Consider the following 27,500-nt stretch of genomic DNA (forward strand, 5'->3'; position numbering starts at 1 on the left):
TAGTAAAGTTACTAATGTTAATGCATCATAAACAACCTGGCGTGGTGTCATAATCACCTCCTCTATGTGTAGTAGTCGTACTGTAGAACTCACAAAGACTGACAGGATTCATTCAAAAACATGATATAATCACAGTTGTTCACATTAGTGGAAAAAAATCTGTTTGTGCTGCCATAAAAAAATATGAGTGAGTTTACAATGACAATCATAATAAAACAAATGAAAGACTAATTTTGTAGCTGCAGGTCGTCGTCGTCGTCGTCGTCCCCCCCCGCCTCCCACACACACACAGTTTTCCTGGGTGCTGGACTGTGGACGGTGCCAGGTCTCAGGGGGAGGGCATTGTCCACCCCACAGCTGGAGTCATTGGGGTTAAGTGCCTTCCTCCAGGGAACAGCGGCCGTATTCAGGGCTGGCTGGTGACGGAGAGAGAAGAAGAAGGCGCCGAGCCAGGTTCAAGCGGAGGTCTCTGAAAAGGGAAACACTGAGCACCCCGCACAAAAGCCCCAAATGTCCCAGCATGCTCTCCGGGTCTGATGGGACGACCATTACAGCATTGTGGGAGTAAAGTGGCCTTTTGATTGGGGTTTCTGTGGTGATGGGAGGAAGCTGGTGGTGACTTTGGACCGCACGCTACGCCAGGCTGTAGTGGGGGGGCTGTATAGATGGCTTTGGAAAGTACAGAATGGAACCGTGGAGGTGCTAGAGGAGATGAGGGCCATTTCAGATACACTACCTCAAACTTTTTTAAAAAATCATTCTGAGGTTGGATGTGTAGTAGCCACAGACTACCTGCACTTACAACTCAAAAACACAAAAATGTCCTGTGTGTGTGTGTATGTGTGTGTGTGTGTGTGTGTGTGTGTGTGTGTGTGTGTGTGTGTGTGTGTGTGTATGCGTGTGTGCGTGCGTGCGTGCGTGCATGCGTGCGTGCGTGCGTGCGTGCGTGTGTGTGTGTGTGTGTGTGTGTGTGTGTGTGCATGGGTGTGTGTGTGTGTGTGTGTGCATGTGTGCGTGCGTGTTCGTGCACTTGTGCCTGTGTGTGTGTGTGTGTGTGTGTGTTGAGCAAACTGGGTGCATTACACAGAGCCGCTGAGAATAGAGTGAATCTCATCCAAAAGCATCTGAAACATCAGTAATCCTGTTTGGTTAATCCAACCACCTCGGGGCATTGGCGCTGTGATAGCAGTCGTTGAGTCAGTTCCCACTGATCAATGGACATATGACTTATTATGTAAATATCAGTGCTTGGCTAGGGAAACCTCTATTGAACTTCCATCAGTATTCAGTACGAGTGTGGTAAACCCAGGGGTCAGGGGAGACACAGCTGTCAATGATGCACCAAGTTAGAAGAAGAGGAACTGTAACAGCTTAGAGAGAAGCCAAACGAAAGGCTTGGACTCATTCTGGGACTGTGACCCTTATTACTGCACCCACTACTGGAGCTGTTTCCCTAAATCAATGTAAAAGCAATGTGCTTAGCTTAGCATCATAGGAAATGCTTTGGCCTGCTGCATGCTGTAGATAGGAAATCGATACGGAATTTAATCCAAAACACCAGTGGCGTGTCACGATGAGAACTTGTCCATCGGCAATCCATCAAAATTATATTATATTTCCAGATAGAGTCTATGGGGCTGCCTGCAACGAACCTGTGTTACCATCACTTCCTTGGTTTATCACCTGGCCAGTGTTCTGTAATTGGATGATGCACCTATGCAGCAAAGCTGAAGTTTTCATCTCACTTGCAACAAACTACTTGCAGTTAGTGGTGAAGGGATGTGTTCCCCTAACTTGTGCAACATGTTCGAACTTGGAATTCAAGGTTTAGGCTGTGTCCGATGTCCTTATTTCCACATCCCTCCCAGTATACACTCACTGAACACTTTATGACCTTTATTATAACGTGTATAAAATTACACTTTATACACTTTATTATTATTTATATAATTTATACCCTCTCATTCATTCAGGTATTGTAATGGTATGGGGAATGTTTTCTTGGCACACTTTGGGTCTGTTAATACAAATCAATCATTGCTTGAACGCCACAGCCTATTTGAGTATTTGTGCTGACCATGTGTATCCCCTCATGGCCACAATGTACCCATCTTCTTCCAGCATGCATGATAAGGCACCATGTCACAAAGCAAAAGTCATCTCAAACTGGTTTCATGAACATGACAATGAGACAGATTATTCCCAGGGCAGTGGTTTATACCCTCACCAAAACGTCTATTCCGAGGCAAGGATGTTAGCACAATTTAGCCACTAACCTGTTAGCGACCTTGCAAATGACCCAATGCTTTTGTATTGCATCACTGGATGCTAATAATTGATTGTTGATTATGATTTATTGAATCATAAAATGTGCAATAAGGTTAAAATGGTCATTGCCCTTGGGCTAGTCACCCTTACTGTGGGTCACTCATGCTCAATAGGACAGTTTGCAGTCGAAACTGACCTTTTCGAGGTGTTATGCCTTTGGCTCTGTAGCTCTCTGAGCGTTGACGGTGTGGTCCACTAGTCATGTGGCACCTCGAGCCGTCCCCCTCCCTTAGATATGCATTGATCAGAGTTTGGGGCGGTCTGTATGTTCTACAGCAATTTTGTACAGTCATTCTTTTGTACATTTTGTACAGTAATTCATTTCCTTTATTTATGGAAACCAGCTCCTTCCCTTCTTGTGATTTTTTTAAAAGTTTTTTTTCTTTTTTTTTTTTCTTTCCTAACACCAGGGGAGCCACCCCTCCTAAATTTCGTTGTTTGGTACCTGTACTGTAGCAATGACAATAAAGACCATTCATTCATTCATTCATTCATTCATTGCTGCAATGCCAATGTTGAAGAACCTAAGGCTAAGTATTTTACTCTTGTGTACCTGTACATTAGATGTAATAAAAGCAATTCTGGTTCTGATTCTGTATGTGCATGAACTCAGGGAGTGACAGATTGCTGGTCTCTGATACAGAGCATTGGCCTGGGCACCGACGGTGGGAAACACAATGTGTTTCCTTCAGAGGGGGCCTGAATTATTTACTGACTCAATCATGCACCGTGTGCTCTCAGTTCCTTGTAGAGCTCTCCTCTCTCGTCTTCAGATGGAAAGCAAATCTCACTGCTGACACTAATGTCTCCTTTTGTTATGGATTGACACTTTGTGGCTTGATATTACCTCATCCCCAGCCAAGTAACACCCACAAGCACAAGCCCAGTTCCCAGTGGTCCTCTTGTACGGTGCTGTGCTGATAAGGTGGGAATTATGCTGATAGCAAGTGAAAGGCCCCTTTTACAAGTTATTCTCAAACTTAAATAAAAAGCTTTTTCACATGCCCAGAAAAAACTCTGGGCCCTCATTATAACTTGTCACTTGGCATGTGTGGTGTGTTTGTTGAAGTGCCACAGACACAACACACAGATCTGTGACTATATGTTTATCATATGGTTTATGGTTTATCATAATGGTACAGTACATGTACTGTAGCACACAATTAGCACATTGCTTGTAGAGCATGACTAACAGTTTCCACTCCCTTTAGGATAACGATGTGAGGATCATTATTGGGCAGTTTGATGAGAACCTGGCCTCCAAAGTATTCTGCTGTGTGAGTATACTGCCTTGGATCATTATTAGTCATTATTGACTGATTACTGTCTCAGTGGTCAGTGTCTAACAGAACATCATACCTTAATGTTTAGAAATGTCCAGAAAGATGAAGATGTCAATGCAGACTGTTGTTTAAGTGTGTGTGTGTGTGTGTGTGTGTGTGTGTGTGTGTGTGCATACACATACACTCAACACAGCGGGTGGTTAGCCGGACAGTATACTCTACGTGTGGGCTGCGTTCACATGTGTGATGGTACGTATATTGACTCTGTTCTCTCACCCCTAGGCCTACAACCTTAACATGTATGGCAATAAGTACCAGTGGATTATCCCGGGGTGGTACCAGGGCAACTGGTGGGAGCAGGCCAACTCCACCAATTGTACCACCAAGAAGTTGCTGACTGCCATGGAGGGGTACATCAGTGTGGACTTTGAACCCCTCAGCGCCAAACAAATCAAGGGCATCTCTGGACGGGTGAGTGTGGAACATGGGGGGTAGTGGTGGCCTAGTGGATAGTGAGTTGAACTGGTCATCAGAAGGTCATGAGTTCAAATCCCACCTAGGAACACCGCAAGGCACTTAGCCGTACTTTACTCCAGGGAGACAATCTCTAATTGTAAGTCACTTTGGATAAAAGCATCTGCTAAATGGTTAAAATGTCGACGTAACTAACGGAGGCGACTGTAAATAAACCATGATAGATTCAGAGTCAGATGTGTCACTGCTGTGCTGAGAACAAAAGCGCAGACGCACAGTGGCTCTCGAGGACCATGAATGAGGATCACTAAGGACCTCTCCTTGTTCTCCACTCCCCCCCCACCCCCCCCCCCCCCCCCCACCCCTGACCCACCTACCTACTGTCCAGACCCCTAGGGAATATGAGAGGGAGTACAGTCAGGAGATACAGCAGAAGGGGGTGGAAGCCAGCAAGTTCCACGGCTTCGCCTACGATGGCATCTGGGTGATCGCTAAGACGTTGACCCGCGTCATGGAGCTGCTCCGACATAAGGACAGGCATGACACCTACCACAACGTCACCATCGACGACCGCGAGGTGGGCAAGATGGTACTGGACGTCATGAACGAAACCAACTTCTACGGCGTGACGGTAAGTTCTGGTGACTTTTCGGACTTCATATAAGGATACAAACGACCGTCCCTATATTTGTGTTTTGATCGCTGGGGAGAAATACTGCTGTATATGTGAGCGACTAACTCGTTGGCTGGGCAAACAAATGTTCTCAAGACCATGGAGAATATTTGTTTGGCAGTTCACCTTTACAGTAATGACTTGAGTACATTCACTTAAGTGTTTTTCTACTATGCAAAAGGCACATTTCCTTATTATGTCATGTTTCTCTGGAAGTCAGTGCTTTAATTTTCCCTTCAGGTCGATGGCTTAAAGCTTATTTATTGAGGTCAGCCATGTCTGTGGGGGCACAGCATGAAAAGCCCTCTACCCGGGACTTGCCTCGAATCTGGGAAGACCTTTATGCAACAGCTGTGCCTTCCCCGCCCCTACTGTTTCCCATCCTGATTCAATGACACACACACACACACATGCTCATGCGCACACGCAAACACACGCAAACTCATACACGCACGCACACACACACACACACACACACACACACACACACACACAGACACACACACACACACGCGCATGCACACACAGACACACACAGAGACACACACACCCAGACACACAAATGCCTAGAATAATATGTTCCTTATGATTAAGCCCTACAGAGCAGTAAGCTTGCATGTAAGTTATGCAGCTATGTACAGTACAGAAATGTCAAAGGACCACTTAGAGGATGAGGTTTTAATTATTGCAATCCAAGACTGTGATAATTTTAGAGAGGGTTACCGAACTTCTTCTTGTGTGACGGATAAAAAGTGCAATTGGGCTGTGATATGACAGTAAATGTGAGTGTTTCTTAGGGGCTATGTTGGCTACAAGCAACTTGCTTTTTGTAACACCTAGCTACGCTCTATGTGTCACTTCATGTTGAACTGTGAAACAACACCCCCCCCAGGTCCATGTTACAGTAAAGGCCACTTCATGAATAGTGGCTCTAAACAAGAGTTTTCCAACTCGGATCCTGAGAGTCAGTGGATGTGCGGGTTTCTTTTGGTGTCGGCGTGGGCACCAAAGCACCACACATCCAGTGGCTCTCTGGGATCGGAGTAGGAGAACCAAGAAAGGAAAACAAAGTCTGGTTGAATTAGATCGGCCTGGTAAGTAATTTCGGAAGACAATCATAGTGGGGGATTTGTGGATCGGAAGACAAACAGGAGGGCTAATAGAATACACAGTGTGGAGCCACCAGGTAGTTACCAGGCCTCCTGAGGAACACAGGCAGCCAGGCAGACAGAGGGCTGTGTACCCAGGCAGAGAGCTGGGGCTGCAGCCTCATTGGGTATTCATGGAGTGTCCTGCTTGCAGTGTGTTATATGAGTGTGTGTGTGTGTGTGTGTGTGTGTGTGTGTGTGTGTGTGTGTATGTGTGTGTGCGTGTGTGTGTGTGTGTGCGTGTGTGTGTGCGTGTGTGTGTGTGTGTGTGTGTGTGTGTGTGTGCGTGCGTGCGTGTGTGTGTGTGGGGGGGTGGGGGGTGTGTGTGTGTGTGTGTTTATGCAGGAAACGGCCTCTGGCTAGAGATACCAGGGGACTGGAGGGAAAATGAGACGTGTAGAGAGGGAGAAAGAGCGAGAAAGAGGGATTGGAGAGAAGGAGAGAGAAATAGAGGGAGAGAGAGGAGAGAAAAAAATAGAGAAATGTTGGATGGAGAGTAAGAGAGAACTGAAGAGTGAGAGAGAGTGAAAGAGGCAGAGAGAGGGAGAACTGAAGAAAGAGGACGAGATAGAGAGAGGGTGGGTGGAGGATAGCCCCTTCTATAGCCCCTCATCAACGGCCACTGTGACCTCTCTCTCCCTCTGGATCTCTGGGTTGGAGTGGGCTGCCAGCCTGCCTGTCCCTGGGTCCCTGGTTCCCTGAGGGCTGGAGGACAGAGTGCAGAGAGGGAGACATGGACACCGAGATAGCCTTATCTCCCTGGGGGTGTCCCCGCCTCTGCTGGCCTGCCTGCCTGCCTGACAGGATGGCAGCGGGGCAATTTAGTCCTCTTGGGAATGCACACCATCACTATTAGTACTGCTGGGAGCGATGCTGTAGGGACATGTAGGATTATGTCTCTACGGGTTTATTTTTTTTTGTCTACGGCAGTGCTTTACTATAGTTATGTCCTCTATTGTGTTGTATGTGGACCCCAAGAAGAATACAGTATGGCGCTTCTCCACTACCATCCCGTACCGTACCAGAACCTGTGAGCTACCCCTCCTGACTCGGAGCGAAAGGTACTATCCGTGCTACGATGTGACGCTGCAGACCGTTGACTGGTTTGATTGATAAGTGACGCATCGTACAGCTGTTGTTTACAATGGTCCGAGAGCCTTGAGACCAAAAGCTTGCAATAATAATAATAATAATAATCGGTTTTTTGCCCAGATTTGAGTGTGCTTTTTTGCACTCATTTTGTGCAAAAAATGTGTCTATAATGGAGAAGCGTTTCTGAAAATACGGTACGGGTAAGGTACAAATGCGTGCCATCCTGTACCGTCCTGGTCTGGTCAATGGAGAAGCGCCATATATGTCCCTAATTGAACAGCCAATAGGGTATCCCAGTACATGGATACACAAATAAATGTGACTGTTTTGAGAACGATGATCGATTGTGTTCTTTGAGGGGGAGAGAACCTCGACCATGACATTTGAATGTGATTTAATAAAACATGTTCCAGGTGTATATCAAAGATCTTATGTGAAAGAACTACTTTTGTTTCAGGCAAGATCAATAGAAGCGCTCTATGAGGCATACACTATTGTACACAGACTGTATTCTAAACACCCACACAATAATAACAGACATAATCTGTCAAGACAATATCACATTCTGCATGTCTCGTACATGTACCATTTATAAATCCCATGTCTGAAAAGCACCTTGGTTGTGTTCATTTTTGATTGAGCATAATTGTGCATCAGAGTATGAAACTGTACTGAATATAAACGAGAAGGGAATCATTGAGAAAACTGGACAATCAGGGTCCTTGGTCCTTGACATACATACACACACACACACACACACACACACACACACATACTGTACATACACCCTCACCCCTCTCTCCATCTCTTTCTCTCTTTCTACCTCTTCAATTCTGTCTTACTCGCCAACCAACATTTCTTTTTTCTCTCTCTCTCCCTCTTTTCTCTTTCCTTCTCTCCAACCCCTCTTTCTCCCTCTCTACATGTCTCCTTTTCTCTCCATCTCCTGGCATCTCGAACCAGCGACCGTATCCTGCATAAACACACGCACCCACATAACACACTGAGTCTGCAGGCAGTACATCCATCAATACCAAAAAAACATACACGCACACACACACACACACACACACACACACACTCACATACACACACAACACACACACACATACACACACACATACACACACACACATACACACACACACACACATACACTCACTCACACACCGACACCGACGCACACACACACACACCGACACACGCACACACACACACACACACACACACACACACTCCTCCTCTCCCTGTCTGGTTAAAACACACTGTAACCTCTGCACTCTGGATGTCTCGTATTGATCTGGTGGCAGAGGCAATACAGGAAGTCCAACATTAGCTCAGAGAGGCCTCCAGAGAATCAAAGGGCTTCGTGAGGCTGTTAGAATCAGAGATTGTGTGTGTGTGTGTGTGTGTGTGTGTGTGTGTGTGTGTGCGTGCGTGCGTGCGTGCGCGTGTGCACGTGCTTGCATGTGTGTGTCTGTGGGAGAGAAGGTAGTTCTTGTCCCTTCACTGATGCTTTATGGTTAGGAATAGTATTCCTTGTACTGTACCTTGTACTGATTAACTGTCAACTCCTTAGCATACAATACACACAAAGATCACCTTACGCATACTATACATGTCCACATACTGTACAATTAAAGGCACACTAACAAGTAATTACATTGAATGACATTCTACTAAACAAATACAGAGATCTTGAGATTACAGTGCTGTGTACCTCTTCTGTCTTGGCTGTAGCCAGTGTGTTGGTATCAGTATCTGGTGTCTAACAGCTAGTAACACTGCCTGAGGGCAGAGTGTCCTTGTGTGTGTGTGTGTGTGTGTGTGTGTGTGCGTGTGTGCGGATGAAGAGGATTTCATTACCTCTAGCTGCTGCTGTGCCCCCGCACACATACCTCTCTTGCAGGCCCAGGGGAACTCCTTTCACACACGGAGCCTACAGGCTTGGCCTCTGTTGGACTAAACCCCCCCACCTTCCTCACTTTTCTCACCTCCAGAAACAAAGTGATACTGTCACCTCACCTCCCAATACACAGTGATACCGCAATCATCAACAAGGGCAGCTGGGTCACTTGAGTGCCGGGCAGGACTGTTAGTCCGGATCAACTCACCGAGAGCCCCACAAGAGCAGCCTCACAGTGCAACACAGAGGATTTTGAAATAATTATTAGTGTGACCTTACGACAGACTCAGACAGTGTTCTCACTGGTCTCTCATGGCTGTGGTAATTATGTGATTAAATGATGTGTGGACCTCTGGTCCTGAAGATGAGGATACAACACTATTGAGTATTTTCCGTGCTGTCCATTCACGTTCATGTTTTGAAGCTCGACTTGTTTATAAGCCAATGCATAACCAGGGGTTGGTCTTGTCTCAGGAATGGCAGCGATCGGAAGTACATGATCTCATAGCTGGAAACATACAATACACGTACTAGCCTCACAGCGAGTGAAACTGAGTCAATAAGAAACACACTTCACAATAGAATCAATTGCTTTTATTTTCGTTGTCTGCTTGATCTACCTATTAGAAGTGACTGGATTTACATGCTATTGCTTGTACCTATCCGAAGCTTTTAGATCTACTCAAGTGGGTAGGAGGTAGGGGCTAGGGGCTAGGGTTCAGGACAGGACTGTGTGTGAGCAGCAGTCTGTTCATTCTTCCACGCTCACATCACAGATGCCACACAAAGACAGAAATCAAACAAGGGGAGGAAACCCGCCCAGCTACTTCAAAGCGCCGGCGTCTTTTGAGCCGGAATGGGCTCTTCAGTCGCCTTCCTCCTCTCTCAGTGCAGTTTTAATCAGCTCTATGCTAATTCTCTGTCTCTTTCACCTGTTTTTCTGTGCAAGCCAGTAATCCCAAATTCAAGCTAAATGTTTAATTAGGGAGCGCTATGGGCAGATGGCAGGCTGCATTAATTGAACAGTCCTGATGGTTGCTTCCGGGTGCTGAAGGACGGTAGACATGCTTCTTACTTGCTCCCCTTAGCCTATTGCTTTCTTTGCTATCTTTTGCCTACCATGCCTGCTATCTGTCAAAGTTGTGTGGATCTTTCAAAGAGAGTAGACTTATTGGAATATACTCTCCAGAACCGACTCTCCGCACTCGAGAATCGCTACGCTAATGGTTCTCCACCCACGCAAGCCTTTGAAGAGGATTTAAATCAAAATTCACACTTCCCAAAGCTAACGAGGCAGGTGACAGCTGCAAAATGCACTGGACAGATGAATTATCCCCCAGCGAAACTACTGAAAAACAGCCAACTGAAGTCCTCGTTAGCATCGTTAGCATCATTAGCAAACAGATAGGCCCGAGCCTTGGGCTTGCATGACTAAACAGCGCCGAGATAGGAGTCTGAGACACCGGCCCGTGGAGCAGCGAGCTGGCATTACTCCCAAGGCCCGAGATAAGAACACCAGAGTCAAGCCAAGATTTCCCAGGCCTGGGAATCACGTGACTCCCCGCCCCGCCCCCCCTGGTGACTCCCTGACCGCAGACACAAGCTCAAGCTCTGTGTGATATGCAGCGGATAAAACAGACCTCACCTCCAAAAGATACATTGTTGATTGGAGACTCGGTGATCAGAAACGTAAGAGGTAAAAAATTACATATCCACTGTCTTCCTAACTTAACGGTTTCAGAAATAACAAAAGATTTGGAAGAGACATTGTCTAAAACACAAACTGTCTCGTATTACACGTGGGACAAACCGATTCAAGTAAAATGGGCTCAGGAGACTTGAGACGTAATTTTATGGAACTTTCAATAGACTTGACAAGCTTAAGATTGAAACATTCATCTGTGGACCGCTACCCACTGTTGACAGAGGTAACCTCGAATTCAGCCGGCCTCAAATTCAGCTGGCTCCTAAGCCTTAACACGTGGCTCTCTGGTGCGTGCAAACTTAAAGGGCAGACATTTATTGACCACTGGAACATATTCTGGAGGCAGAGAAACCTATTCAAAAGAGATGGCCTACACTTAAACGGATCAGGAGAATACCATTTAATGAACGACATACTCTTCAACCTCATAAACTCTGCTCCCCCTTCCCTCGCTGCTCTTGAACCAACTAGAACGCCTACAACGCAGGATTCTTCAGACTCAGCACAGCCAGCTGAATTGTTCACAGTGGATAAACTCTCCCCACAGTCCTGCGACTCATGAAATACGCGCTGCAGATGACCTCTCAGTCTCCCCATGCTCTGAACTCCGCTCTACAGTTGCCAGGGCAAGACAATCGTTAGCCAACTCGTTGAACCCCCACTAAGGTGACGGTGCAGCCCCCTTTCTCTCCCCCCACCCTCCCTCCCTGCCCCCAACCTCCCAAACCACTCTACCCCAAACTCCCAGAGACACTCATCCACTGAGTCTACTGAGTTCTCCTTCCTCCAACTCACACCGTTCCTGCCTTTCTCAGATAGGTTAGAGAAAATGGTGAAGACAGGAGTAGAGCTCACCCGAGAGCTGCTCCATCTCAGGCAACTCTCCATTCTACAGCACCTGGCACCACACTCCCTGTGACACCAACCTCATCAACAATACACATCGCCCCACACTATCTACAACACCCATCCCTCTCCCCCAGATGACACCCATAATCAGTTGATGCTCTAACAGTCCCCGCTTCCATAGAGTTGATACCATTGACATTCCTGATATAAATCTGGGACTCTCAATTCTTGCTATCCCTGTTCATATCAGTAACAGAACAGTTAATTGCAAGTCAGAATGCTTTATACACCCCTCAAATTTTATTTCTGTACCCTGCCACACACAGTCCACACAGAGACCAAACACAAAACCACTCAAGCTAGCACTTTTCAACGCCAGATCCTTAGCTAATAAGTCTCTCTTAATCAACGACTTGATTAGCTCCTATGAACTAGATTTCTTATTTATAACTGAGACTTGGTTAGATAAAGATAACAAGACACCAATTCTTATCGAGTCAGCACCCCCCAATTTTAGAACCTTAGATGTCATTAGATCCCATAAAAAAGGTGGTGGAATCGGCTCTTTCTTCCGAGACAGTTTTAACTGCAAACAGACATCCTTCAGAGAATTTTTTTATATCTTTCAGTTGTTTTTAAATGTTCCACTCGAATTATTTTTATAATTTCATACAGACCATCCCAATACTCTACTATCTTCTTTAATGAACTTATGAACGACTATAGTCCCATTGACAATCTCTGTAATTGCATTGAGCAAATAAACGCCTGGATGACACAAAACTTCCTCCAACTAAACAAGGACAAAACAGAGATAATTGTATTCGGTGCACCTCACAAAAGATCGAAAGTCAGTGCAAAACTCGATTCTCTCTCTCTTCAAACTAAAAAAGAAATCTTGGTGTAATTCTAGACTCCAATCTAAACTTCAACAGCCACATAAACTCGATAACTAAATCAGCCTACTATCACCTGAAAAACATAACAAGAATGAGAGGTTTCATGTCCAAAAAACTCATCCATGCATTTGTTTTGAGTAGACTTGATTAGATTAGATTAGAGTATTGTAATGGTCAACTAACAGGCCTATCTAAAGGAGCTGTTCGTAAATTGCAGCTGATCCAGAATGCCGCTGCTAGGGTTCTAACAAAAACAAAGAAGTTTGAACACATTATCCCAATCCTGAGATCCCTGCACTGGCTACCAGTCTCTCAGAGAATTGAATTCAAAATCCTCCTAATCACATACAAATCACAAAATACATATCAGATCTCCTCCCACCCTATATTCCCGCAAGGTCCCTAAGGTCAGCTGAGACTAATCAGCTAATCATTCCAAGAGTGAAAACAAAACATGGTGCACCAGCTTTCAGTCACGCTGCCACATGCTCCTGGAACAAATTCCCTGAAGAAATCAAACAGGCCCAAACCTTCATGTTTTGCAGCAGTTATGATTAAACACAAACACTTCTATCAATGTATTTTATCCATTAACTATTGTCTTATTACATGTTTTATCTATTTACTTCTTATATTTGCTTTTATTCATTGTAATTTTTATTTTCTTACTATCCTCCTCATGCTGTATTTTTAAATAATGTATGTAAAGCACTTTGAATTGCCCCTGTTGTATGAAATGTGCTATACAAATAAACTTGCCTTGCCTTGCATTGCCTTGCCTTGCCACGGATAAGGAGGCAGTGTGTTGACAAGACTATTTTCCTGAAAATATTTGGATATAATGAGTGATTTTTATAGAGGATTATTTTTCTCAGTGGAGTTTGGAGTGATAGCAACGGTGTCCGTTATAAAACAAAAATCCATTTGATTCAGGCTGAAATAGTCCTTTGGCACAGACTTTGGTTCCACTAATCCTATTCCCAAATCCTACTCTTAACCATAAGGTGGGGAAAAACACAAAACGGACCCACTTAATGTACAGTGGCGTAATTCCAAGACATTTGAAGGTTCAGTGATGAATCCCCAGAAGCCAAAGGTTATATTTCCACTTAATAAACGGCCCTTTAAAAGGCCCTCGGAAAAAGATTTGCGATAAATGGTGCAATGTGGAATGGAACATCCCATGCTGACCTCCTGTGATTCGAAAGATATTAGCAAATTAATCTGCCTGACCGATAATTGTGTTTACCTCGATAAACAGATCCATTTTATCGACTTCTAATCCAATAAGGAGATCAGTGCCAGACGGCCACTTTGTCCACTCAGATGTGCCAAGAGTTCTTCTTCACATGCCAAGAAAACAAAGCATTACATTCAAATAAAATCCAGCATCTTCTCAACACTTTGTCTGTACTCCTCTGTCTGCATCTCGGCATTTTCTCCACTGGCGAATGTCTGGTTCTAGCATCATCAATGGGTATCAGATGGACAATTTGTCACACTATAGTGTGATTCATGTGTTATAAATTGCTTGCTTACATTACGTTTTGTTCTTATTCTATGCAGGGCCAAGTCATGTTCAGAAATGGGGAGAGGATGGGAACCATCAAATTCACACAGTTTCAAGGTACGTATCTGCATAACAGTATTGAATCAGAATCAGAATCAGAATCAGAAGACTTTTATTGCCATGACATGTAAACATGTTAGGAATTTGGTTTGGAACAATGGAGCACGGTTTACAGCAGGACAGGTGCAAGACAGGACAAGACAGTGCAAACCAACATCAAAGTGCAAGAGTCATAATTAATATAAATATAAAGTGCAGAGATCAAGTGTTCAAGTGTTCATATCCAGACAGTCCAAAGCTCTCTGGGTGGGGGTGGAGGGAGGGTAGATAGATAGGGGTCAGGTCAGGGGGGGGGGGGGGGGGCAGCGGCATTTAGGAGCCGGATGGCTGTGGGGAAAAAGCTGTGTGTATGTCGGGCCTTCACAGTTTTTAGGGACCGCACCCTCCTGCCTGAGGGGAGTGGGGCGAAGAGACCGTGTCCTGGGTGTGCGGGGTCAGCCATGATCTTCCTGGCCCTCCCCAAAGCCCTACTTTTAAACAGGGCCTCAAGGGGGGGCAAAGGGCAGCCAATCACCCTCTCCGCCGAGCGTATCACCCGCTGCAGCTTGTTATAAACTCTCCATCTCCAATCTCCTGTGCAAAGCAGCCTTTTTTCTGACCCAGTGTTGTTTGGTATATAACATGGAATATGGATATTATAGTACCAGATGTATCTGATGTGATACAAAAAAGAATATTTTTGTCGTTTTCTGTATGATGATGTCATACTGTTCCAGTCCATGCTGTAGGGCCCTCAGGTGTCATCCAATCAGTGTTTGCTGGGTGAGATTGGATCTTTATTTTGGGAATTCCCAGCTCCCAGCCAGCAGCATCAGCAACCTTCTATGTGGGTGTGCGTGAGTGAGCGTGAGTGTGTATGTGTGTGGGTGTGTGTGTGTGTGTGTGTAACCCTAACCCTAACCCTTGGGACAGGGAGACCTGTATAGTTGTGATTTGATTAAGTTGGCTGTCTATTTGAACTGGCAACTGGTGATCATGGATAAGTAACGGGAAGAAATGTTATCATCGGTGAACTGGAGTGGGCTGTAGCTTGAGTACTGTGAGAAAGATCACACAAGTGCCTATTTGTCTCCCTCTCTTTTCTACTATTTTCCCTTCTGCACAGCCTACCCTCCTCGTATCCTCTCTCTCCCTCCATCCATCTCTTGGCGTTATTATGTCTCACTAACCCCCCCCCCCCCCCTACCACCCACCCACCCACCCACACAAGAGAGCTTGTCAGAGACTGTGTGACGATTCCTTGACACTCCAGAGCAGAGCAGGGAGTGGAGAGAGGAGGGATAGCCCAGGGTGAATATTTAAATAGGCACTGATCCGCTACTCTCCCCCAGTCATCCATCTTCAGCACTGATCCTCGACTCCATCCTGCCAATCGTCCTCGGCTGGAGCCTGAGGTTTAACTTCAGATCACCCTCAGAAGGATCTGTCACTGTCAGAGTCTTGATCTCACCCTCCGTCGTCTGCCCTCTGTGTACTGTTCACCTTTACTGTGTGTTCAACACCTGGGACACCCAGGGTGGTGAGGCTGGAGAGAGGAGATGCGTTAGCATCACATCTACGCTTAACACTAGAACAGCTGTGCCTTTTTTACCTACTAAAAGAGTAGTTTTAGAGTAGTCTTTACAATTCTAAGCTGCTATTTACACACAACGACCACTAGTTGGCCGCTTGCAAATTAGCTGCTTCCTACACAGAAAAACTACAAAATAGCTTTATATTAGCTTATCCTGATGTGATTTTGACAATGTAAGGATACTGGGTGGTATAACGCACTTATCTAGGGAAAGTCATGACATTTTATCGAGTGCAAAGATATAAAAAACAATATTTACTCACAAGGGTCAAATGAGCCCTCATGGCTGATTAAGTGTTAAGGCAAGCTTAGGGATATTTTTGAAATACCTCTTGAACTCAGTGAATTCAAGCTCATTATCCTTCGAATCTCACAGCAACAATGTCACTCGGTCTGCATATTTCCACCTACGCAACATTAATCGTCTCCATCCATCACTTACACCCTCCAGCACCGCCATTCTTGTCCATGCCCTGGTTACTTCGCGTTTAGACTATTGTAATGCCATCCTCTTCGGTCTCCCACACAAATGTCTCCATAAACTCCAACTGGTCCAGAACTCAGCTGCACGCATCATCACTAGAACTCCCTCCATTCACCATATCACTCCAGTTCTCCAACAACTTCACTGGCTCCCCATCAAATTCCGTATTCACTTTAAGATTCTCCTTCTCACCTTTAAGGCTCTCCATAACCTAGCACCCTCATACCTCTCTGAACTCCTTCTTACTCACACTCCCTCCCATAGTCTCAGATCCTCCTCTGCCAACCAACTTGTCATCCCTTCTGCCCGCCTGACTACTATGGGGTCTAGAGCCTTCAGCCGCTCTGCTCCCCGCCTCTGGAACTCTCTGCCACCCAACTTACGCAATATTGACACTCTCACCACTTTCAAATCCTGTCTTAAAACACACCTTTTCACAACGGCTTACTTGGTTTGATCTCATGTATTTTGTTTGTTGTTATATCTGATTTTGCTGTTTTTATCTCATTTTGCTTTGTTGATTTTAATGTTTTTGATATGTGGTTTTAAACTGTCTTGTAAGGTGTCCTTGAGAGCCTTGAAAGGCGCCCATAAATAAAATGTATTATTATTATTATTAAGGTGGGCATTGGGTCCCTTTTCAAGCCACTGAGCATCATCCTCAATCTGAACCCTTACCGTAGCCAATGCTGTCACATGTATGGGTTCAGAGAAGGGGGGGAGGAGGGGCGTATTGCACCAGTGAATGCTTAGTGGTCCATGGAGGTTTCTGACAGGGAGGTGCAGGAGACTGATTCGCTGAGGTAATCTCAGACAGGATGAGGAGGCGGAGCCTCAGAGATTGGGGTTTGAGATGGACGTCACCAACTCACTAACTTAAGCTGTCGCTTGTCCATACAGACTCAGAAGAGATGGTCTGTTTTATTTATCCAGACATACCTTTAGTAGCTGAAGATGATGTGCTTGTTATGTAAAATAACAATAATAAAAAAAAATAGGCCTATAGAATGAATTAAACCTAAAATCGTCTTGACAACTGTCACAGCAAATAACCTGGGTTCCTCTGAGAGAGAGAGAGAAAAAGAGAAAAAGAAACATATAAGGACAGAGAGAAAGAGAAAGAGAGATTGAGTAATCAATTCAATTGTCTCTCCTCCTCTTCCGCCTTCCCCAGTACGGTCTGAAGGACGTGAGCCGGGCTTTATTGGAGTGAGAGTGATGGAGGCGGCGTGCGTGACAGGGTCAATACCCAGCCACTATTACACATGTGGGACCAATACAAGCTTTAAGATGCTCATGAAGGAAATAGCCCAGTTTAAACAAGGCTCCGGCGAGACTGATCCAAGTTATGGCCATGGATGTATTGCAATTTAAACGAGTTTTACAGTATCTATGAAAAACGGTAAAAGTCAATGTATATTGCGTTACAAATGCCCAGCACACAATTGGTTATATTTATTGTTTCCCCTCCTGAGGCCCAGTTCTGTGCTCTATCGTGTGTGCACAGTGCTGTAAAACTGCAGGTCTATCCATGATGTATCACAACCAATTACCTTTTTGCTTTACTCTGACCTTGCAGCATTCGGTCCCCGGTTGTCTTTTTCGGAGCTCGACACAAACACAGTATGCGTATGAGAGAGATAATGTTACTGTACGTGCCTGAAACACAGAGTATGAATGAGAAACAGTATGTTGAACTGGGGCTCTGTTGTCTGATGTGTCCTTCTGTGTGTGTGTTGTTCCCAACAGAGGGCAAGGAGGTGAAGGTGGGGGAGTACAACGCTATAGCAGATGTGCTGGACCTCATCAACAACACCATCAAGTTCCAAGGTGTGTGTGTGTGTGTGTGTGTGAGAGAGAGTGTGCGTGCGTGTGTGTGTCTTTATGTGTGCGAGACAGAGAGAGAGAGATTGGACGACAGAGAGTGGGCGATGTGTCTCTGCATTAACAAGGGAAAATGTGTATGTGCCATCTGTGTGTGTACGGGGGAGGTGTTCATTTCTCATGTCACTCAAACGCACGCATGCGCGCACACACACACACACACACACACACACACACACACACACGCACACAGACATACATACACACACATACACACACGCACACAGACATACATACACACACATACACACACGCACACAGACATACATACACACACGCACACAGACATACACACACACATACACACACACACACACACACATACACACACACACACACACACACACACACACATACACACACGCACACACACACACACACACACTGTGCAGCCTCTCTGTGAGACCCAGGGCACTCCACCGGGTCTTCCCAAATAAATTATTCACTAGAGTTTTTCTCTCCATGTTTGCTTGTGTTACATTCTTTGTAATTTGTTCGATCCCTGGTGATTACTCCTCCCCCTTCCTCCCCTTGCCCCATGTACACACAATCTTGGGTAGTTTCAACTAAAACACTTGCTTCTATATCGCCAACCAAAGGAAACAGAGCTGTGTAAGATGAGCCTTTGAAATCGATTGGCACACTGGCAAAGGCTCAGAAAAGAAGACTAAAGAAAACACAGTGGTTGGTGACCACAGCAACTGACGTTGTATCGTACAGTACATTCTCTGAGCGGAGGAGATAGAATCCAAAAGGCTTGTTAATGTTTTTATGTACAATACTTTGACTTTATTATTGTTTTGTATATATAGTGTTACACTATACAGTGAATGGGGCAATCCAGCTAAAAGCCATCAGGTGGACCCCATCCACTGTCACTCTATTGGAAAATGGGAAAGTGCACGTTACTAAGTGACCAGGATAAGGACTTATACATTGTTTTGGTATGTCGACTCTTCGTCAGGAGTGGAGCCGCCCAAGGACCGGACGTTTGTCCGTCTGCAGCGCCGGCGCATCAGCGTGCCCCTCTACAGCATCCTGTCCACCATCACCATCCTGGGCATGCTCATGGCAGGGGCCTTCCTCTGCTTCAACATCAAGAACCGCAACCACAGGTCAGGAGGGAGTTGGGGAGGGGGGGGGGGGGGCAGGCAAGGAGGTAAACAGGGGTGGAGGAGGGAAAGAGGGTTAAAGGGGGGGGAGTGGGGGGGGTGGCGGTGAGAAAGGAGGGAATGACTTGCAATCCGATCCCAAATGCTCCGATCTCTGGCTTCTACCTCTGTATTGTCCCATTTCACCCAGCTCTCACTGACCTACTATGTACGTATGTCCCTCTCCTCTCTCCGTAGACTGATCAAGATGTCCAGCCCTTACATGAATAACCTGATCATCCTGGGAGGCATGCTGTCCTACGCCTCCATCTTCCTCTTCGGCCTGGACGGCTCCTTCGTGTCCGACAAGGAGTTTGAGACCCTGTGCACTGTGAGTGAAAAGGGTCCGCTGCGAGAACACTATACCGCGCATGAGGTGTCTCTGTGTTTGTGTCCCAAACTGATTATGAACAGTAACAACATGTATATACAATATCATCACTAGAGTCATGACAATGTTATGATAGTAACATTGCACAGGAATCACTAACGTGTGAGAGCTAAACTAGCGCTACAGCGTTTCCCCCTCCCCCCGAAGGTGAGGAAGGGGGGTTGGGGTGGGTGGGGGGGGGGGGGCCCTCATAATGGGAGCTGATTGAATCAGTCCCTGGGCCTTTACTAACATGGAGCACATTAAGCTTCTCCCCCAGCAAGCGTTTGAACGTGACTATCTTAGCTCTGGTTTAATTAAAGAGCTTTGATTACAGTGATAACTGGCTTCCACAGAGAGATTCCCTAAATAATGTTAGGCACGGCACGTCAGACCTGCCAGCGCCCGGTCCCGCTCGGCTCAACCTCAGAGCCAAAATGGAACCTGTCACATCAGAGCTGAAGTGCGAAAGCAGAGAGTGTGAACCGCCTTTCAAATACGCACCGTTCTTGTTTTGTATGGTAACTGTTGTTTTAATCTCCTTCTCTAGCCCTCTCTAGCTCTATTACCTCTCTGTTTGATATGTTGTCTGGTAGACACACCGAGATACAGACGGACACACACTCAACAGTTTGATGTTTTTTTTTATTTCTATTTAAACTTCTCAAGCAGAATGCTAGTGCCCGGTTCATCACGGCCTATCAAAAGCAATGAGAAGGAGGAGAGAGGTCATTTGTTACCCCTAGGACTGTGAGGCCAGAGCCAGGTCTCTTTTCATCCACCACACACACCTGGTTATTTGTGTGCCAGGCCTTTGGAGGCCTTCGTGGGCGGCTGGTATGGAGCATTTCATCAGAATGTGGGTGCCCCTCTGGCAGGAGGGTTGGAGGGTTCAGCAGAGCTATTCTTCTGTCCGCTGAGGATAAATGGACCTGCTGCTGTTTCAGTCTCACTGGTGGTGCAGATATTGGTTTCTTTGTCCATTTTGTGCTTTAAAAAAAAATGGCATACAACCGAACCCCTATCTAGGCATTTACTGGGAGTTTTAAGCACTTAATACTGTGGGAGACACTCTGTGGGAGACACTCAATTATTGTTTTCTCGGAAACACTTTACTTCATAGAGATTCTGCTATTTCTACTATTTCCTGTTACACTTTGGGATAAGCAACGTTGAAGAGTTGAACCATTGATCATCGACAGAGAGATGCTTCTGTGCCCCTCATTATAAAAATACACATTGCCAATTTTGACAGCCATGCCAACATTAGTCTGAGACTTTCACTAATGTCTGGATGTTTAACTCCATAAAATGATGACAGGATTCTATTTTTAGCTGACTTCTGCTTTTGGTGAACTTCTCTCTATGTACTAGATGGATGGAAATCTCTACTAGATGGTAGTGATGGAAATCTGTTCCTGTCTTTCCCTCACAGGTTCGAACATGGATCCTCATTGTAGGCTACACGACAGCGTTTGGTGCCATGTTCGCCAAGACCTGGAGAGTCCATGCCATCTTCAAGAACGTAAAGATGAAGAAGAAGGTAAGACGTCGTAAACTGTACTAACAATACCCCTTAACACTGCCATTAAATGTCACATGTCATTAAATGAGCCATCACATAAAGCAGTCTCACCTCTGGGCAGCCTCATGTCTTCCCCTGCCTTTAACAGTGACGGAGCCCAAGCACAGTAATTACTCGATTTCGAAGCTAATGCCAACGTGAAGCTAGCCAAAGGTCACCATTTTGTGAGAATCAGCCAGCTTCATAACACGGAAGCGGGGGAGAGTTTTGTGTTGCTGTGTTGAACCACCAGGTCGCACGGTCTGTCGAGGATTCCTGCTGCACTCAGGCAGAACAGACAGACCCAGCATTGTAATTGGCTATTATAGTACTCACAGGTTTAACACCAGAAGAACTTTGTATAAGGGTGATTCATGTATCATTACATAATATTACATATTATGCGTCTGCACTATGATAGGAGAGAGGAAGGAAAGAGGGAGAAAAAGGGAGAATGGGATTGTAATTGACATTTCTTAGGATAAAACCCTTGAGATGTGTCATCTCGTTTTAGAGAGGGTCCCAACATATATCACAATCATAACAACAGAGTACAATTGTGACAAAATACAGACAGACAAGAGACAAACAACAACAACATACATTACTTATTGAAAAACATTGAAAACATTGAAAACATTACAACCGCAACATGGCCAAAGTGGCCAAAGTGGCAAAAGACTAAGGGAAAGTAGATCTACATCGATACTTTAGACAGATGAATATAATATATTAAGTGTAAACGCTGACAACTTCAGAGATAACAGTCAGTCACAAAGTAAGAAGACAGTGCATGCTTAAATCTACCAAAAGATGTGATGGATCTAATGTTAACTGGTAAATTATTCCAATCAGCTGGGGCTTTAAAGTTAAAGGCTCTTTTGCCAATTGTTTTCTTAACGTGAGGAATAGTGAAATGGAACTGAGAGGAGTGCCTAGATCGGTAATTTGATGTAAAAGGAACAAGATACTATTTTAAATAGAGGGGATAATTTAGATTAATACATTTTAAATATAAATTGAAGCCAGTGCATGTGTCTTCTTACATATGGAGATGGGAATTTAAGTGCCTGATACATGTAACAATGGTGAGTGAGAACAGGACATCCAAGGACAAATCAGCAGATGCTGTTATGCTGTGTTAAGCGGGACAAGTTTGTATTGTTTGGCAAGTTTTTTGGGGTGAAAAGCAATTACGAGATCGATATAGAGTATTGATTCCAACGTTGACCTTATGCAAACGTATGATCGATGTGTGATTTGAATGAGAGATTGGAATCAAGCCATACACCAAGATATTTAATTGTGTCAACTTTATGCAGAGTTAGTGCCATCATTACAGGATATTAAACAGGAACCGGGTTTAGATTTGAGTTTCTGTCTACTACCAAAGATCATAATAGAAGATTTGGATTTGGATTTGTAATGATACGGTCAATGTTGTGGTCTTGTGAGATCGTATGCTTTGTGGTGAGTTTTGGTCAGGTCTTGAGACAGCATCCTCTGTGGATGTAAAGCCCAATGCACACGGCCCCAATTGTGTCGCACTGCCGAACATTCGATTCTCAATTCTTTGAATTATTTCAATTGGTGTGAATGTAGAATCGAATGTTGTCGTGCGACAAAATCGCATCGCACACCGTGTGCATTGTCTCATTCAAAACAATGGAATCGAATTCGGCGGTGTGACAAAATTGGGGCCGTGTGCATTGGGCTTAAGGGGCCCCACCAGAGAGCAGTAGAATCTCCTAGAGGAGTGTTTACTGAATGGGCAGTATGATCTCACAAGACAATACACCATGGTGGCCAGGTTGTTCCTGGTCTTCCCTTCCTGTCAGCTCTTCTCATTACCATATATGGTAATGAACTGACATTATCATACCACATGTAGCATCATTATCACCTTATCAGCCATAAGTGTTAATAAACAACAGGGTGTAACAGTGCACAAAACACCTTCGAACTTTGCAGCGTTAATACACCGCAGTGTTAATACACCACAGTGTTAATACACCCCAGAATTATAGTTCCCTCAAAATGCTCTCACATGTACTGCAAAACGTAACTTTGTTACAGCCATTGTTTGGCTATTGTCTTTCATTTATGTATTTACTGTATAAATGTTTTATTGATTTTTACACGCAACAGAAGGCATGTACAAACCCCCCTCTGGGACCCCTTTCTTAGCTGTACGGCTGTCAAAGCTTCATGGATGGCTTGGAACGCAGTTTTAGCATATCTACCGTTTTTTTCCGAGCCAATATCTAAACCCCTAGAACACAATTCAACACGGTTCGTTTTGTAAACAAACAACAGTAACAGGAGAACCCAGGCCTAAGAGGTGTGTTTTGCTCATAGTGTGAGGCCTGGCAATGCAGGCCGCCAGCCACACTCAGCCACACTCAGCCACTTCAGCCCCCCAAAGGACCCAGCATCGATCCCCCACAAAAGCCATTACAGACTCGCACGGCAGGTCACAACACCCAGGAGTTCCCTTTGGACGGAATCTGCTGGTTATCTACAGTACTTCCCCAACAGGGTGAAAACAGACCGAAAGTGGGGGTTTGGTGGTTTAAGCCATCAATAGTTTACCACTCACCTTTGGTCAATAACGTGTGTGTGTGTGTGTGTGTGTGTGTGTGTGTGTGTGTGTGTGTGTGTGTGTGTGAGCGTGTGTGTGCTCGCGTCTGCATCTACGTGTGCTTTTATGTAATAGATACCGACCTGTTTTCAATTGAGAATTTTTGCTATATTGAAAAGAAAAGGAAGGACACACTATGCTTTTGTAGCTGGTGAGGTTATGTAAAGCTTTACCAGCCCTCTGTGTCAGAGCTATGCTGGCCTTTTGATATTTATAGTCCTCACATCCTGGGTAAACGTGTGGGCTGATGGACATGGGAGGAAGTGTGGGAGAGCTGTCAGAGAGAGAGAGAGAGAGAGAGAGAGAGAGAGAGAGACAGAGAGAGAGAGAGAAACACAGTGGGGGAGGAAGGAAAAGAGGTGTTGGGGGAGGGAATAATAGAGCAGAGAGAGAGAACTGGGAGAAAGACAGGTTGTGTAAGAGATCGAGACAGTGACAGGGTCAGCACTGGTTTGCCTATCATCTTCAAGTCTCGGGTCAGCGCACAGACACGCTTGATATTCAGTAGTGTGTTACAAACGGATGACCTTTATGTTTAATTCAAAAGGGGATTTATGCGTGAACATTATTATTTCAAGTAGTAGCTGTAAGACAAAACAAAACAAACTGTCTTTGCGCCTATGAACTGTGGGAGGCTTGCTCTCGTTGCTATGCCAATGACACCTCACCCAATTATCCCAGTGTAGATTCTCTCTCTCTCTCTCTCTCTCTCTCTCTCTCTCTCTCTCTCTCTCTCTCTCTCTCTCTCTCTCTCTCTCTCTCTCTCTCTCTCTCTCTCTCTCTCTCCATCGGAGCAGAGACAAAACAAATGTTTCCCAGGAGCAGCCTCAGCCCAGGAGCATGCTCATCCCTTCAGTCTCAAGACGGATTCCCTGTTGGTTCAAGGCCTGGGTCCGCCACAGTTAACCGTCTGCAGCATGTGCACCTACACAGGCACACACACACACACACACACACACACACACACACACACACACACAAGCAAGCAAGCCCCACACCAGTCCCTCCACAGTTATTGAGTGCAGACGCTTTGTCTCTTTGGAGCGATGGCTACTGTCAGAGCCGTGGATTTCACCGTGGAGCCCTGGTGCTGTTGGCCGTCTCTTCATCAAGCAGAGAGGTCTGGCGTCATGCTCCCCCCCCCCCCCACCCCCACCCCCAGACAGCAGACTGCAAATCAGAAAGGCGCTCGATAAGGGCTTGGCTCTGCGAGGTGCGCCCAGCACTCCTTCACTCCTTAAAGAGCCTGGCTCAGCATTGGGCAAGCACATGGCCTGTCAATCAACCAACTCCCCTGCAGCCTGCGTTGTTTGTCTGTTTGTCTGTCTGTCTGTCTGTCTGTCTTTGAGATTTACTTAAGAGTGAGTTACAGAGATGGAGACACACCAACACACTGATATGGAAAATACAACACACACACACACATACACACATACACACACACAAACACAGCAAACACACACACATGTGCCATCACACGTGCGTTAACATCACACACAAACAAATATTAGGAGTTGTTATGTTTCCCAGGAGCATGCTCATCCCTTCAGTCTCAAGACGGATTTCCTGTTGGTTCAAGGCCTGGGTCCGCCGCAGTTAACTGTCTGCAGCATGCGCACCTACACAGGCACACAAACACACACACACACGCACGCACACACACACACACACACACACACACACACACACACACAGAAACATGTCTGAGCTTTGCTTTCCATTCTCAAATATTTCTTGGTCAAAGGGACAGGACAATGAAATGTTCTAATACTGACTATCTATTCATCTCTAAGGACTCAACTCTATCACATGGTTATTATTGGTCAGACCCTCTCTTGAGGCTATTTAGTGACCTTTTAGACCGTTAGACTGTGTGTGTGTGTGTGTGTGTGTGTGTGTGTGTGTGTGTGTGTGTGTGTGTGTGTGTGCGTGCGTGGGTGTTTGATCTGGATGCTTAGAAGGGTCAAATGCTGTTAAAAATAAAGATCAGACAGGGGGGCCGTCTTTCATCCTGTCAAAGTTCAGAGTACAAAAGAGGGCCTTTTTTTTTTTTACCGACATCAGGGCTGTTTGTTCGCTGTCGGTGTCCTCGCACCTCTCCCTCTCTCTGTCTCTCACCCTTCATTCACCCCTCTCTCATCCTCCACCTCTCTCCTCTCTCTCTCCTCTCCTCCAGATTATCAAGGACCAGAAGCTGCTGATCATCGTGGGTGGGATGCTGCTGATTGACCTGTGCATCCTCATCTGCTGGCAGATCGTGGACCCGCTGAAGAGGACCGTGGAGAAGTACAGCCTGGAGGTCCGTGCTCCGTTTATCCTCATTTACCATGATAAAGACCAGTCAGCAAGGGCCCGGACGCCCCAAGTGAAACAGTCAACCCTGATAATAGCCTAGAATTGGGATATGTCAGGATATGTGATATCAGTTGGTGTCTAGACTCAAACAATCATGATGTGTTATTCATATACCATCATATTATGATTCCTATTTTTCTGGGGACACAGATCCTCTGAAAATGGTTGTGGTTTTGATTTTTTTCTGGTTTTTGACCTAAATGTCAGGCCAGTCAGCGTCTGGGTTGTGGTTGTTATTCTGGGTCAGGGGAGGGTGCGATGTGTCACCACTACCTCTTGATCTGTGCCTCCCCCCCAGCCGGGCTGCGGGGTATTGGCAAGGCCCGTCGGAAAATAAACACTTGGCAAGACTCTGCCCCTTGCTGACGTAGGGGGGGTAGGGGATTGGTTGGGAGGCGGTGTAGCTTTTCTCTCATTGGTTGTTGGGGGAGCTCAACGTCTCCAGAATCGGTTGTTGGGTGCGTGTACGGTAAATGGCATTAGGGTGTCGGCACTCCACATTCACACATTGATGAGTGTTCGGAGATGGTGACGTCTGTATGAGGAACGATCTAACGAGGCCTCTGATTGGATGCCATTCGTCTTACATGTAAACATGTTGCATCTCATCTCATTTGGGGGCTAGTTGAGGTAGCTGGGGGATTTGGTTCACCTGTTTGTAACAGTGTAAATGATCATTTACCGGATGCTCTTATGATTGGACCACAACACGAATATAGGAAATGTACTGTATATAGCATTGTCATATTATTTGATTTGTTGGTGATATGTAACAAACATCCTCAGGATACAAGAAAGTGGATAGTTGAACACAGCTATCTGCAGCAGTAATAGCAAACCCAATTACTTATAAATCTGATTTAAAAGTATCTGCCTTTGATGGCGTGCCACAGTTTCATCAGACATGCCAGGGGTGCACTACTAAGTGGATATTTTCCCTTAATTAGGCGCCTTTCAAGTCCTCCAGACATCTCCATGTAGGCCAGAGAACCCTCACATCCTCCAGGTTCTGACTGTCCCACCTCCGTTAAACACCAACGTCATTGGATGAGATGCTTTAAGTGCCTGACCTCATCCAATCAGCAGCTAGACTGAGACCGTCAGCCTGTGGCTCTGACGAGAGGGTGAGCCCTGGTGGTGGGTTCCGGGGGGGGGGGGGGGGTTTCCGGAGGGTTCTTTGATGCTATTAACCCACCTAAAGCCTGCCTGTTTTCATGTTTTCTTGCTTGCGTCATCCTGCGTGGGAAGCAAGGGCTGAAACTCTCAGAGTTTCAGAATTTTCAATTACTACTTCAAGTAGTGCTGAGAAGTCGGTCATAGTGTCAGAGTTGGAGTTTTCTTTCTGTTTCTGTTTGAGGGGTAGTTCTGAGGGGTAGTTCCGTTTTAGTTATCGATGGGTGCAACTAACCCTAACCCACTGCGGGCAGAGGTCCACTAATGAATGTTTCAAACTTAAGCTTGCCAAGTCTATTGAAAAGTTCTATAAAATCA

At 45.6% G+C, this 27,500-nt stretch overlaps 1 protein-coding gene across 1 annotated transcript in view; it reads left to right on the plus strand.

Moving 5' to 3' along the window:
• The window catches only part of gabbr2 (gamma-aminobutyric acid (GABA) B receptor, 2), a gene marked incomplete at both ends in the record, with an annotated part of 193,725 nt that overhangs the window by 119,575 nt on the left and 46,650 nt on the right, over positions 1-27,500 (plus strand). The window contains 9 exons of the mRNA XM_080530897.1: positions 3,540-3,605; positions 3,894-4,082; positions 4,474-4,716; positions 13,924-13,984; positions 17,794-17,874; positions 18,893-19,043; positions 19,278-19,410; positions 20,885-20,992; positions 25,831-25,953. Of these exons, the coding sequence (XP_080387023.1) occupies positions 3,540-3,605; positions 3,894-4,082; positions 4,474-4,716; positions 13,924-13,984; positions 17,794-17,874; positions 18,893-19,043; positions 19,278-19,410; positions 20,885-20,992; positions 25,831-25,953 (1,155 nt within the window). The remainder of the gene's footprint in view (positions 1-3,539; positions 3,606-3,893; positions 4,083-4,473; positions 4,717-13,923; positions 13,985-17,793; positions 17,875-18,892; positions 19,044-19,277; positions 19,411-20,884; positions 20,993-25,830; positions 25,954-27,500) is intronic.

The sequence above is a fragment of the Nansenia antarctica genome (assembly GCF_963989245.1).
Source record: "Nansenia antarctica genome assembly, chromosome: 5".
Lineage (NCBI taxonomy): Eukaryota > Metazoa > Chordata > Actinopteri > Argentiniformes > Microstomatidae > Nansenia > Nansenia antarctica.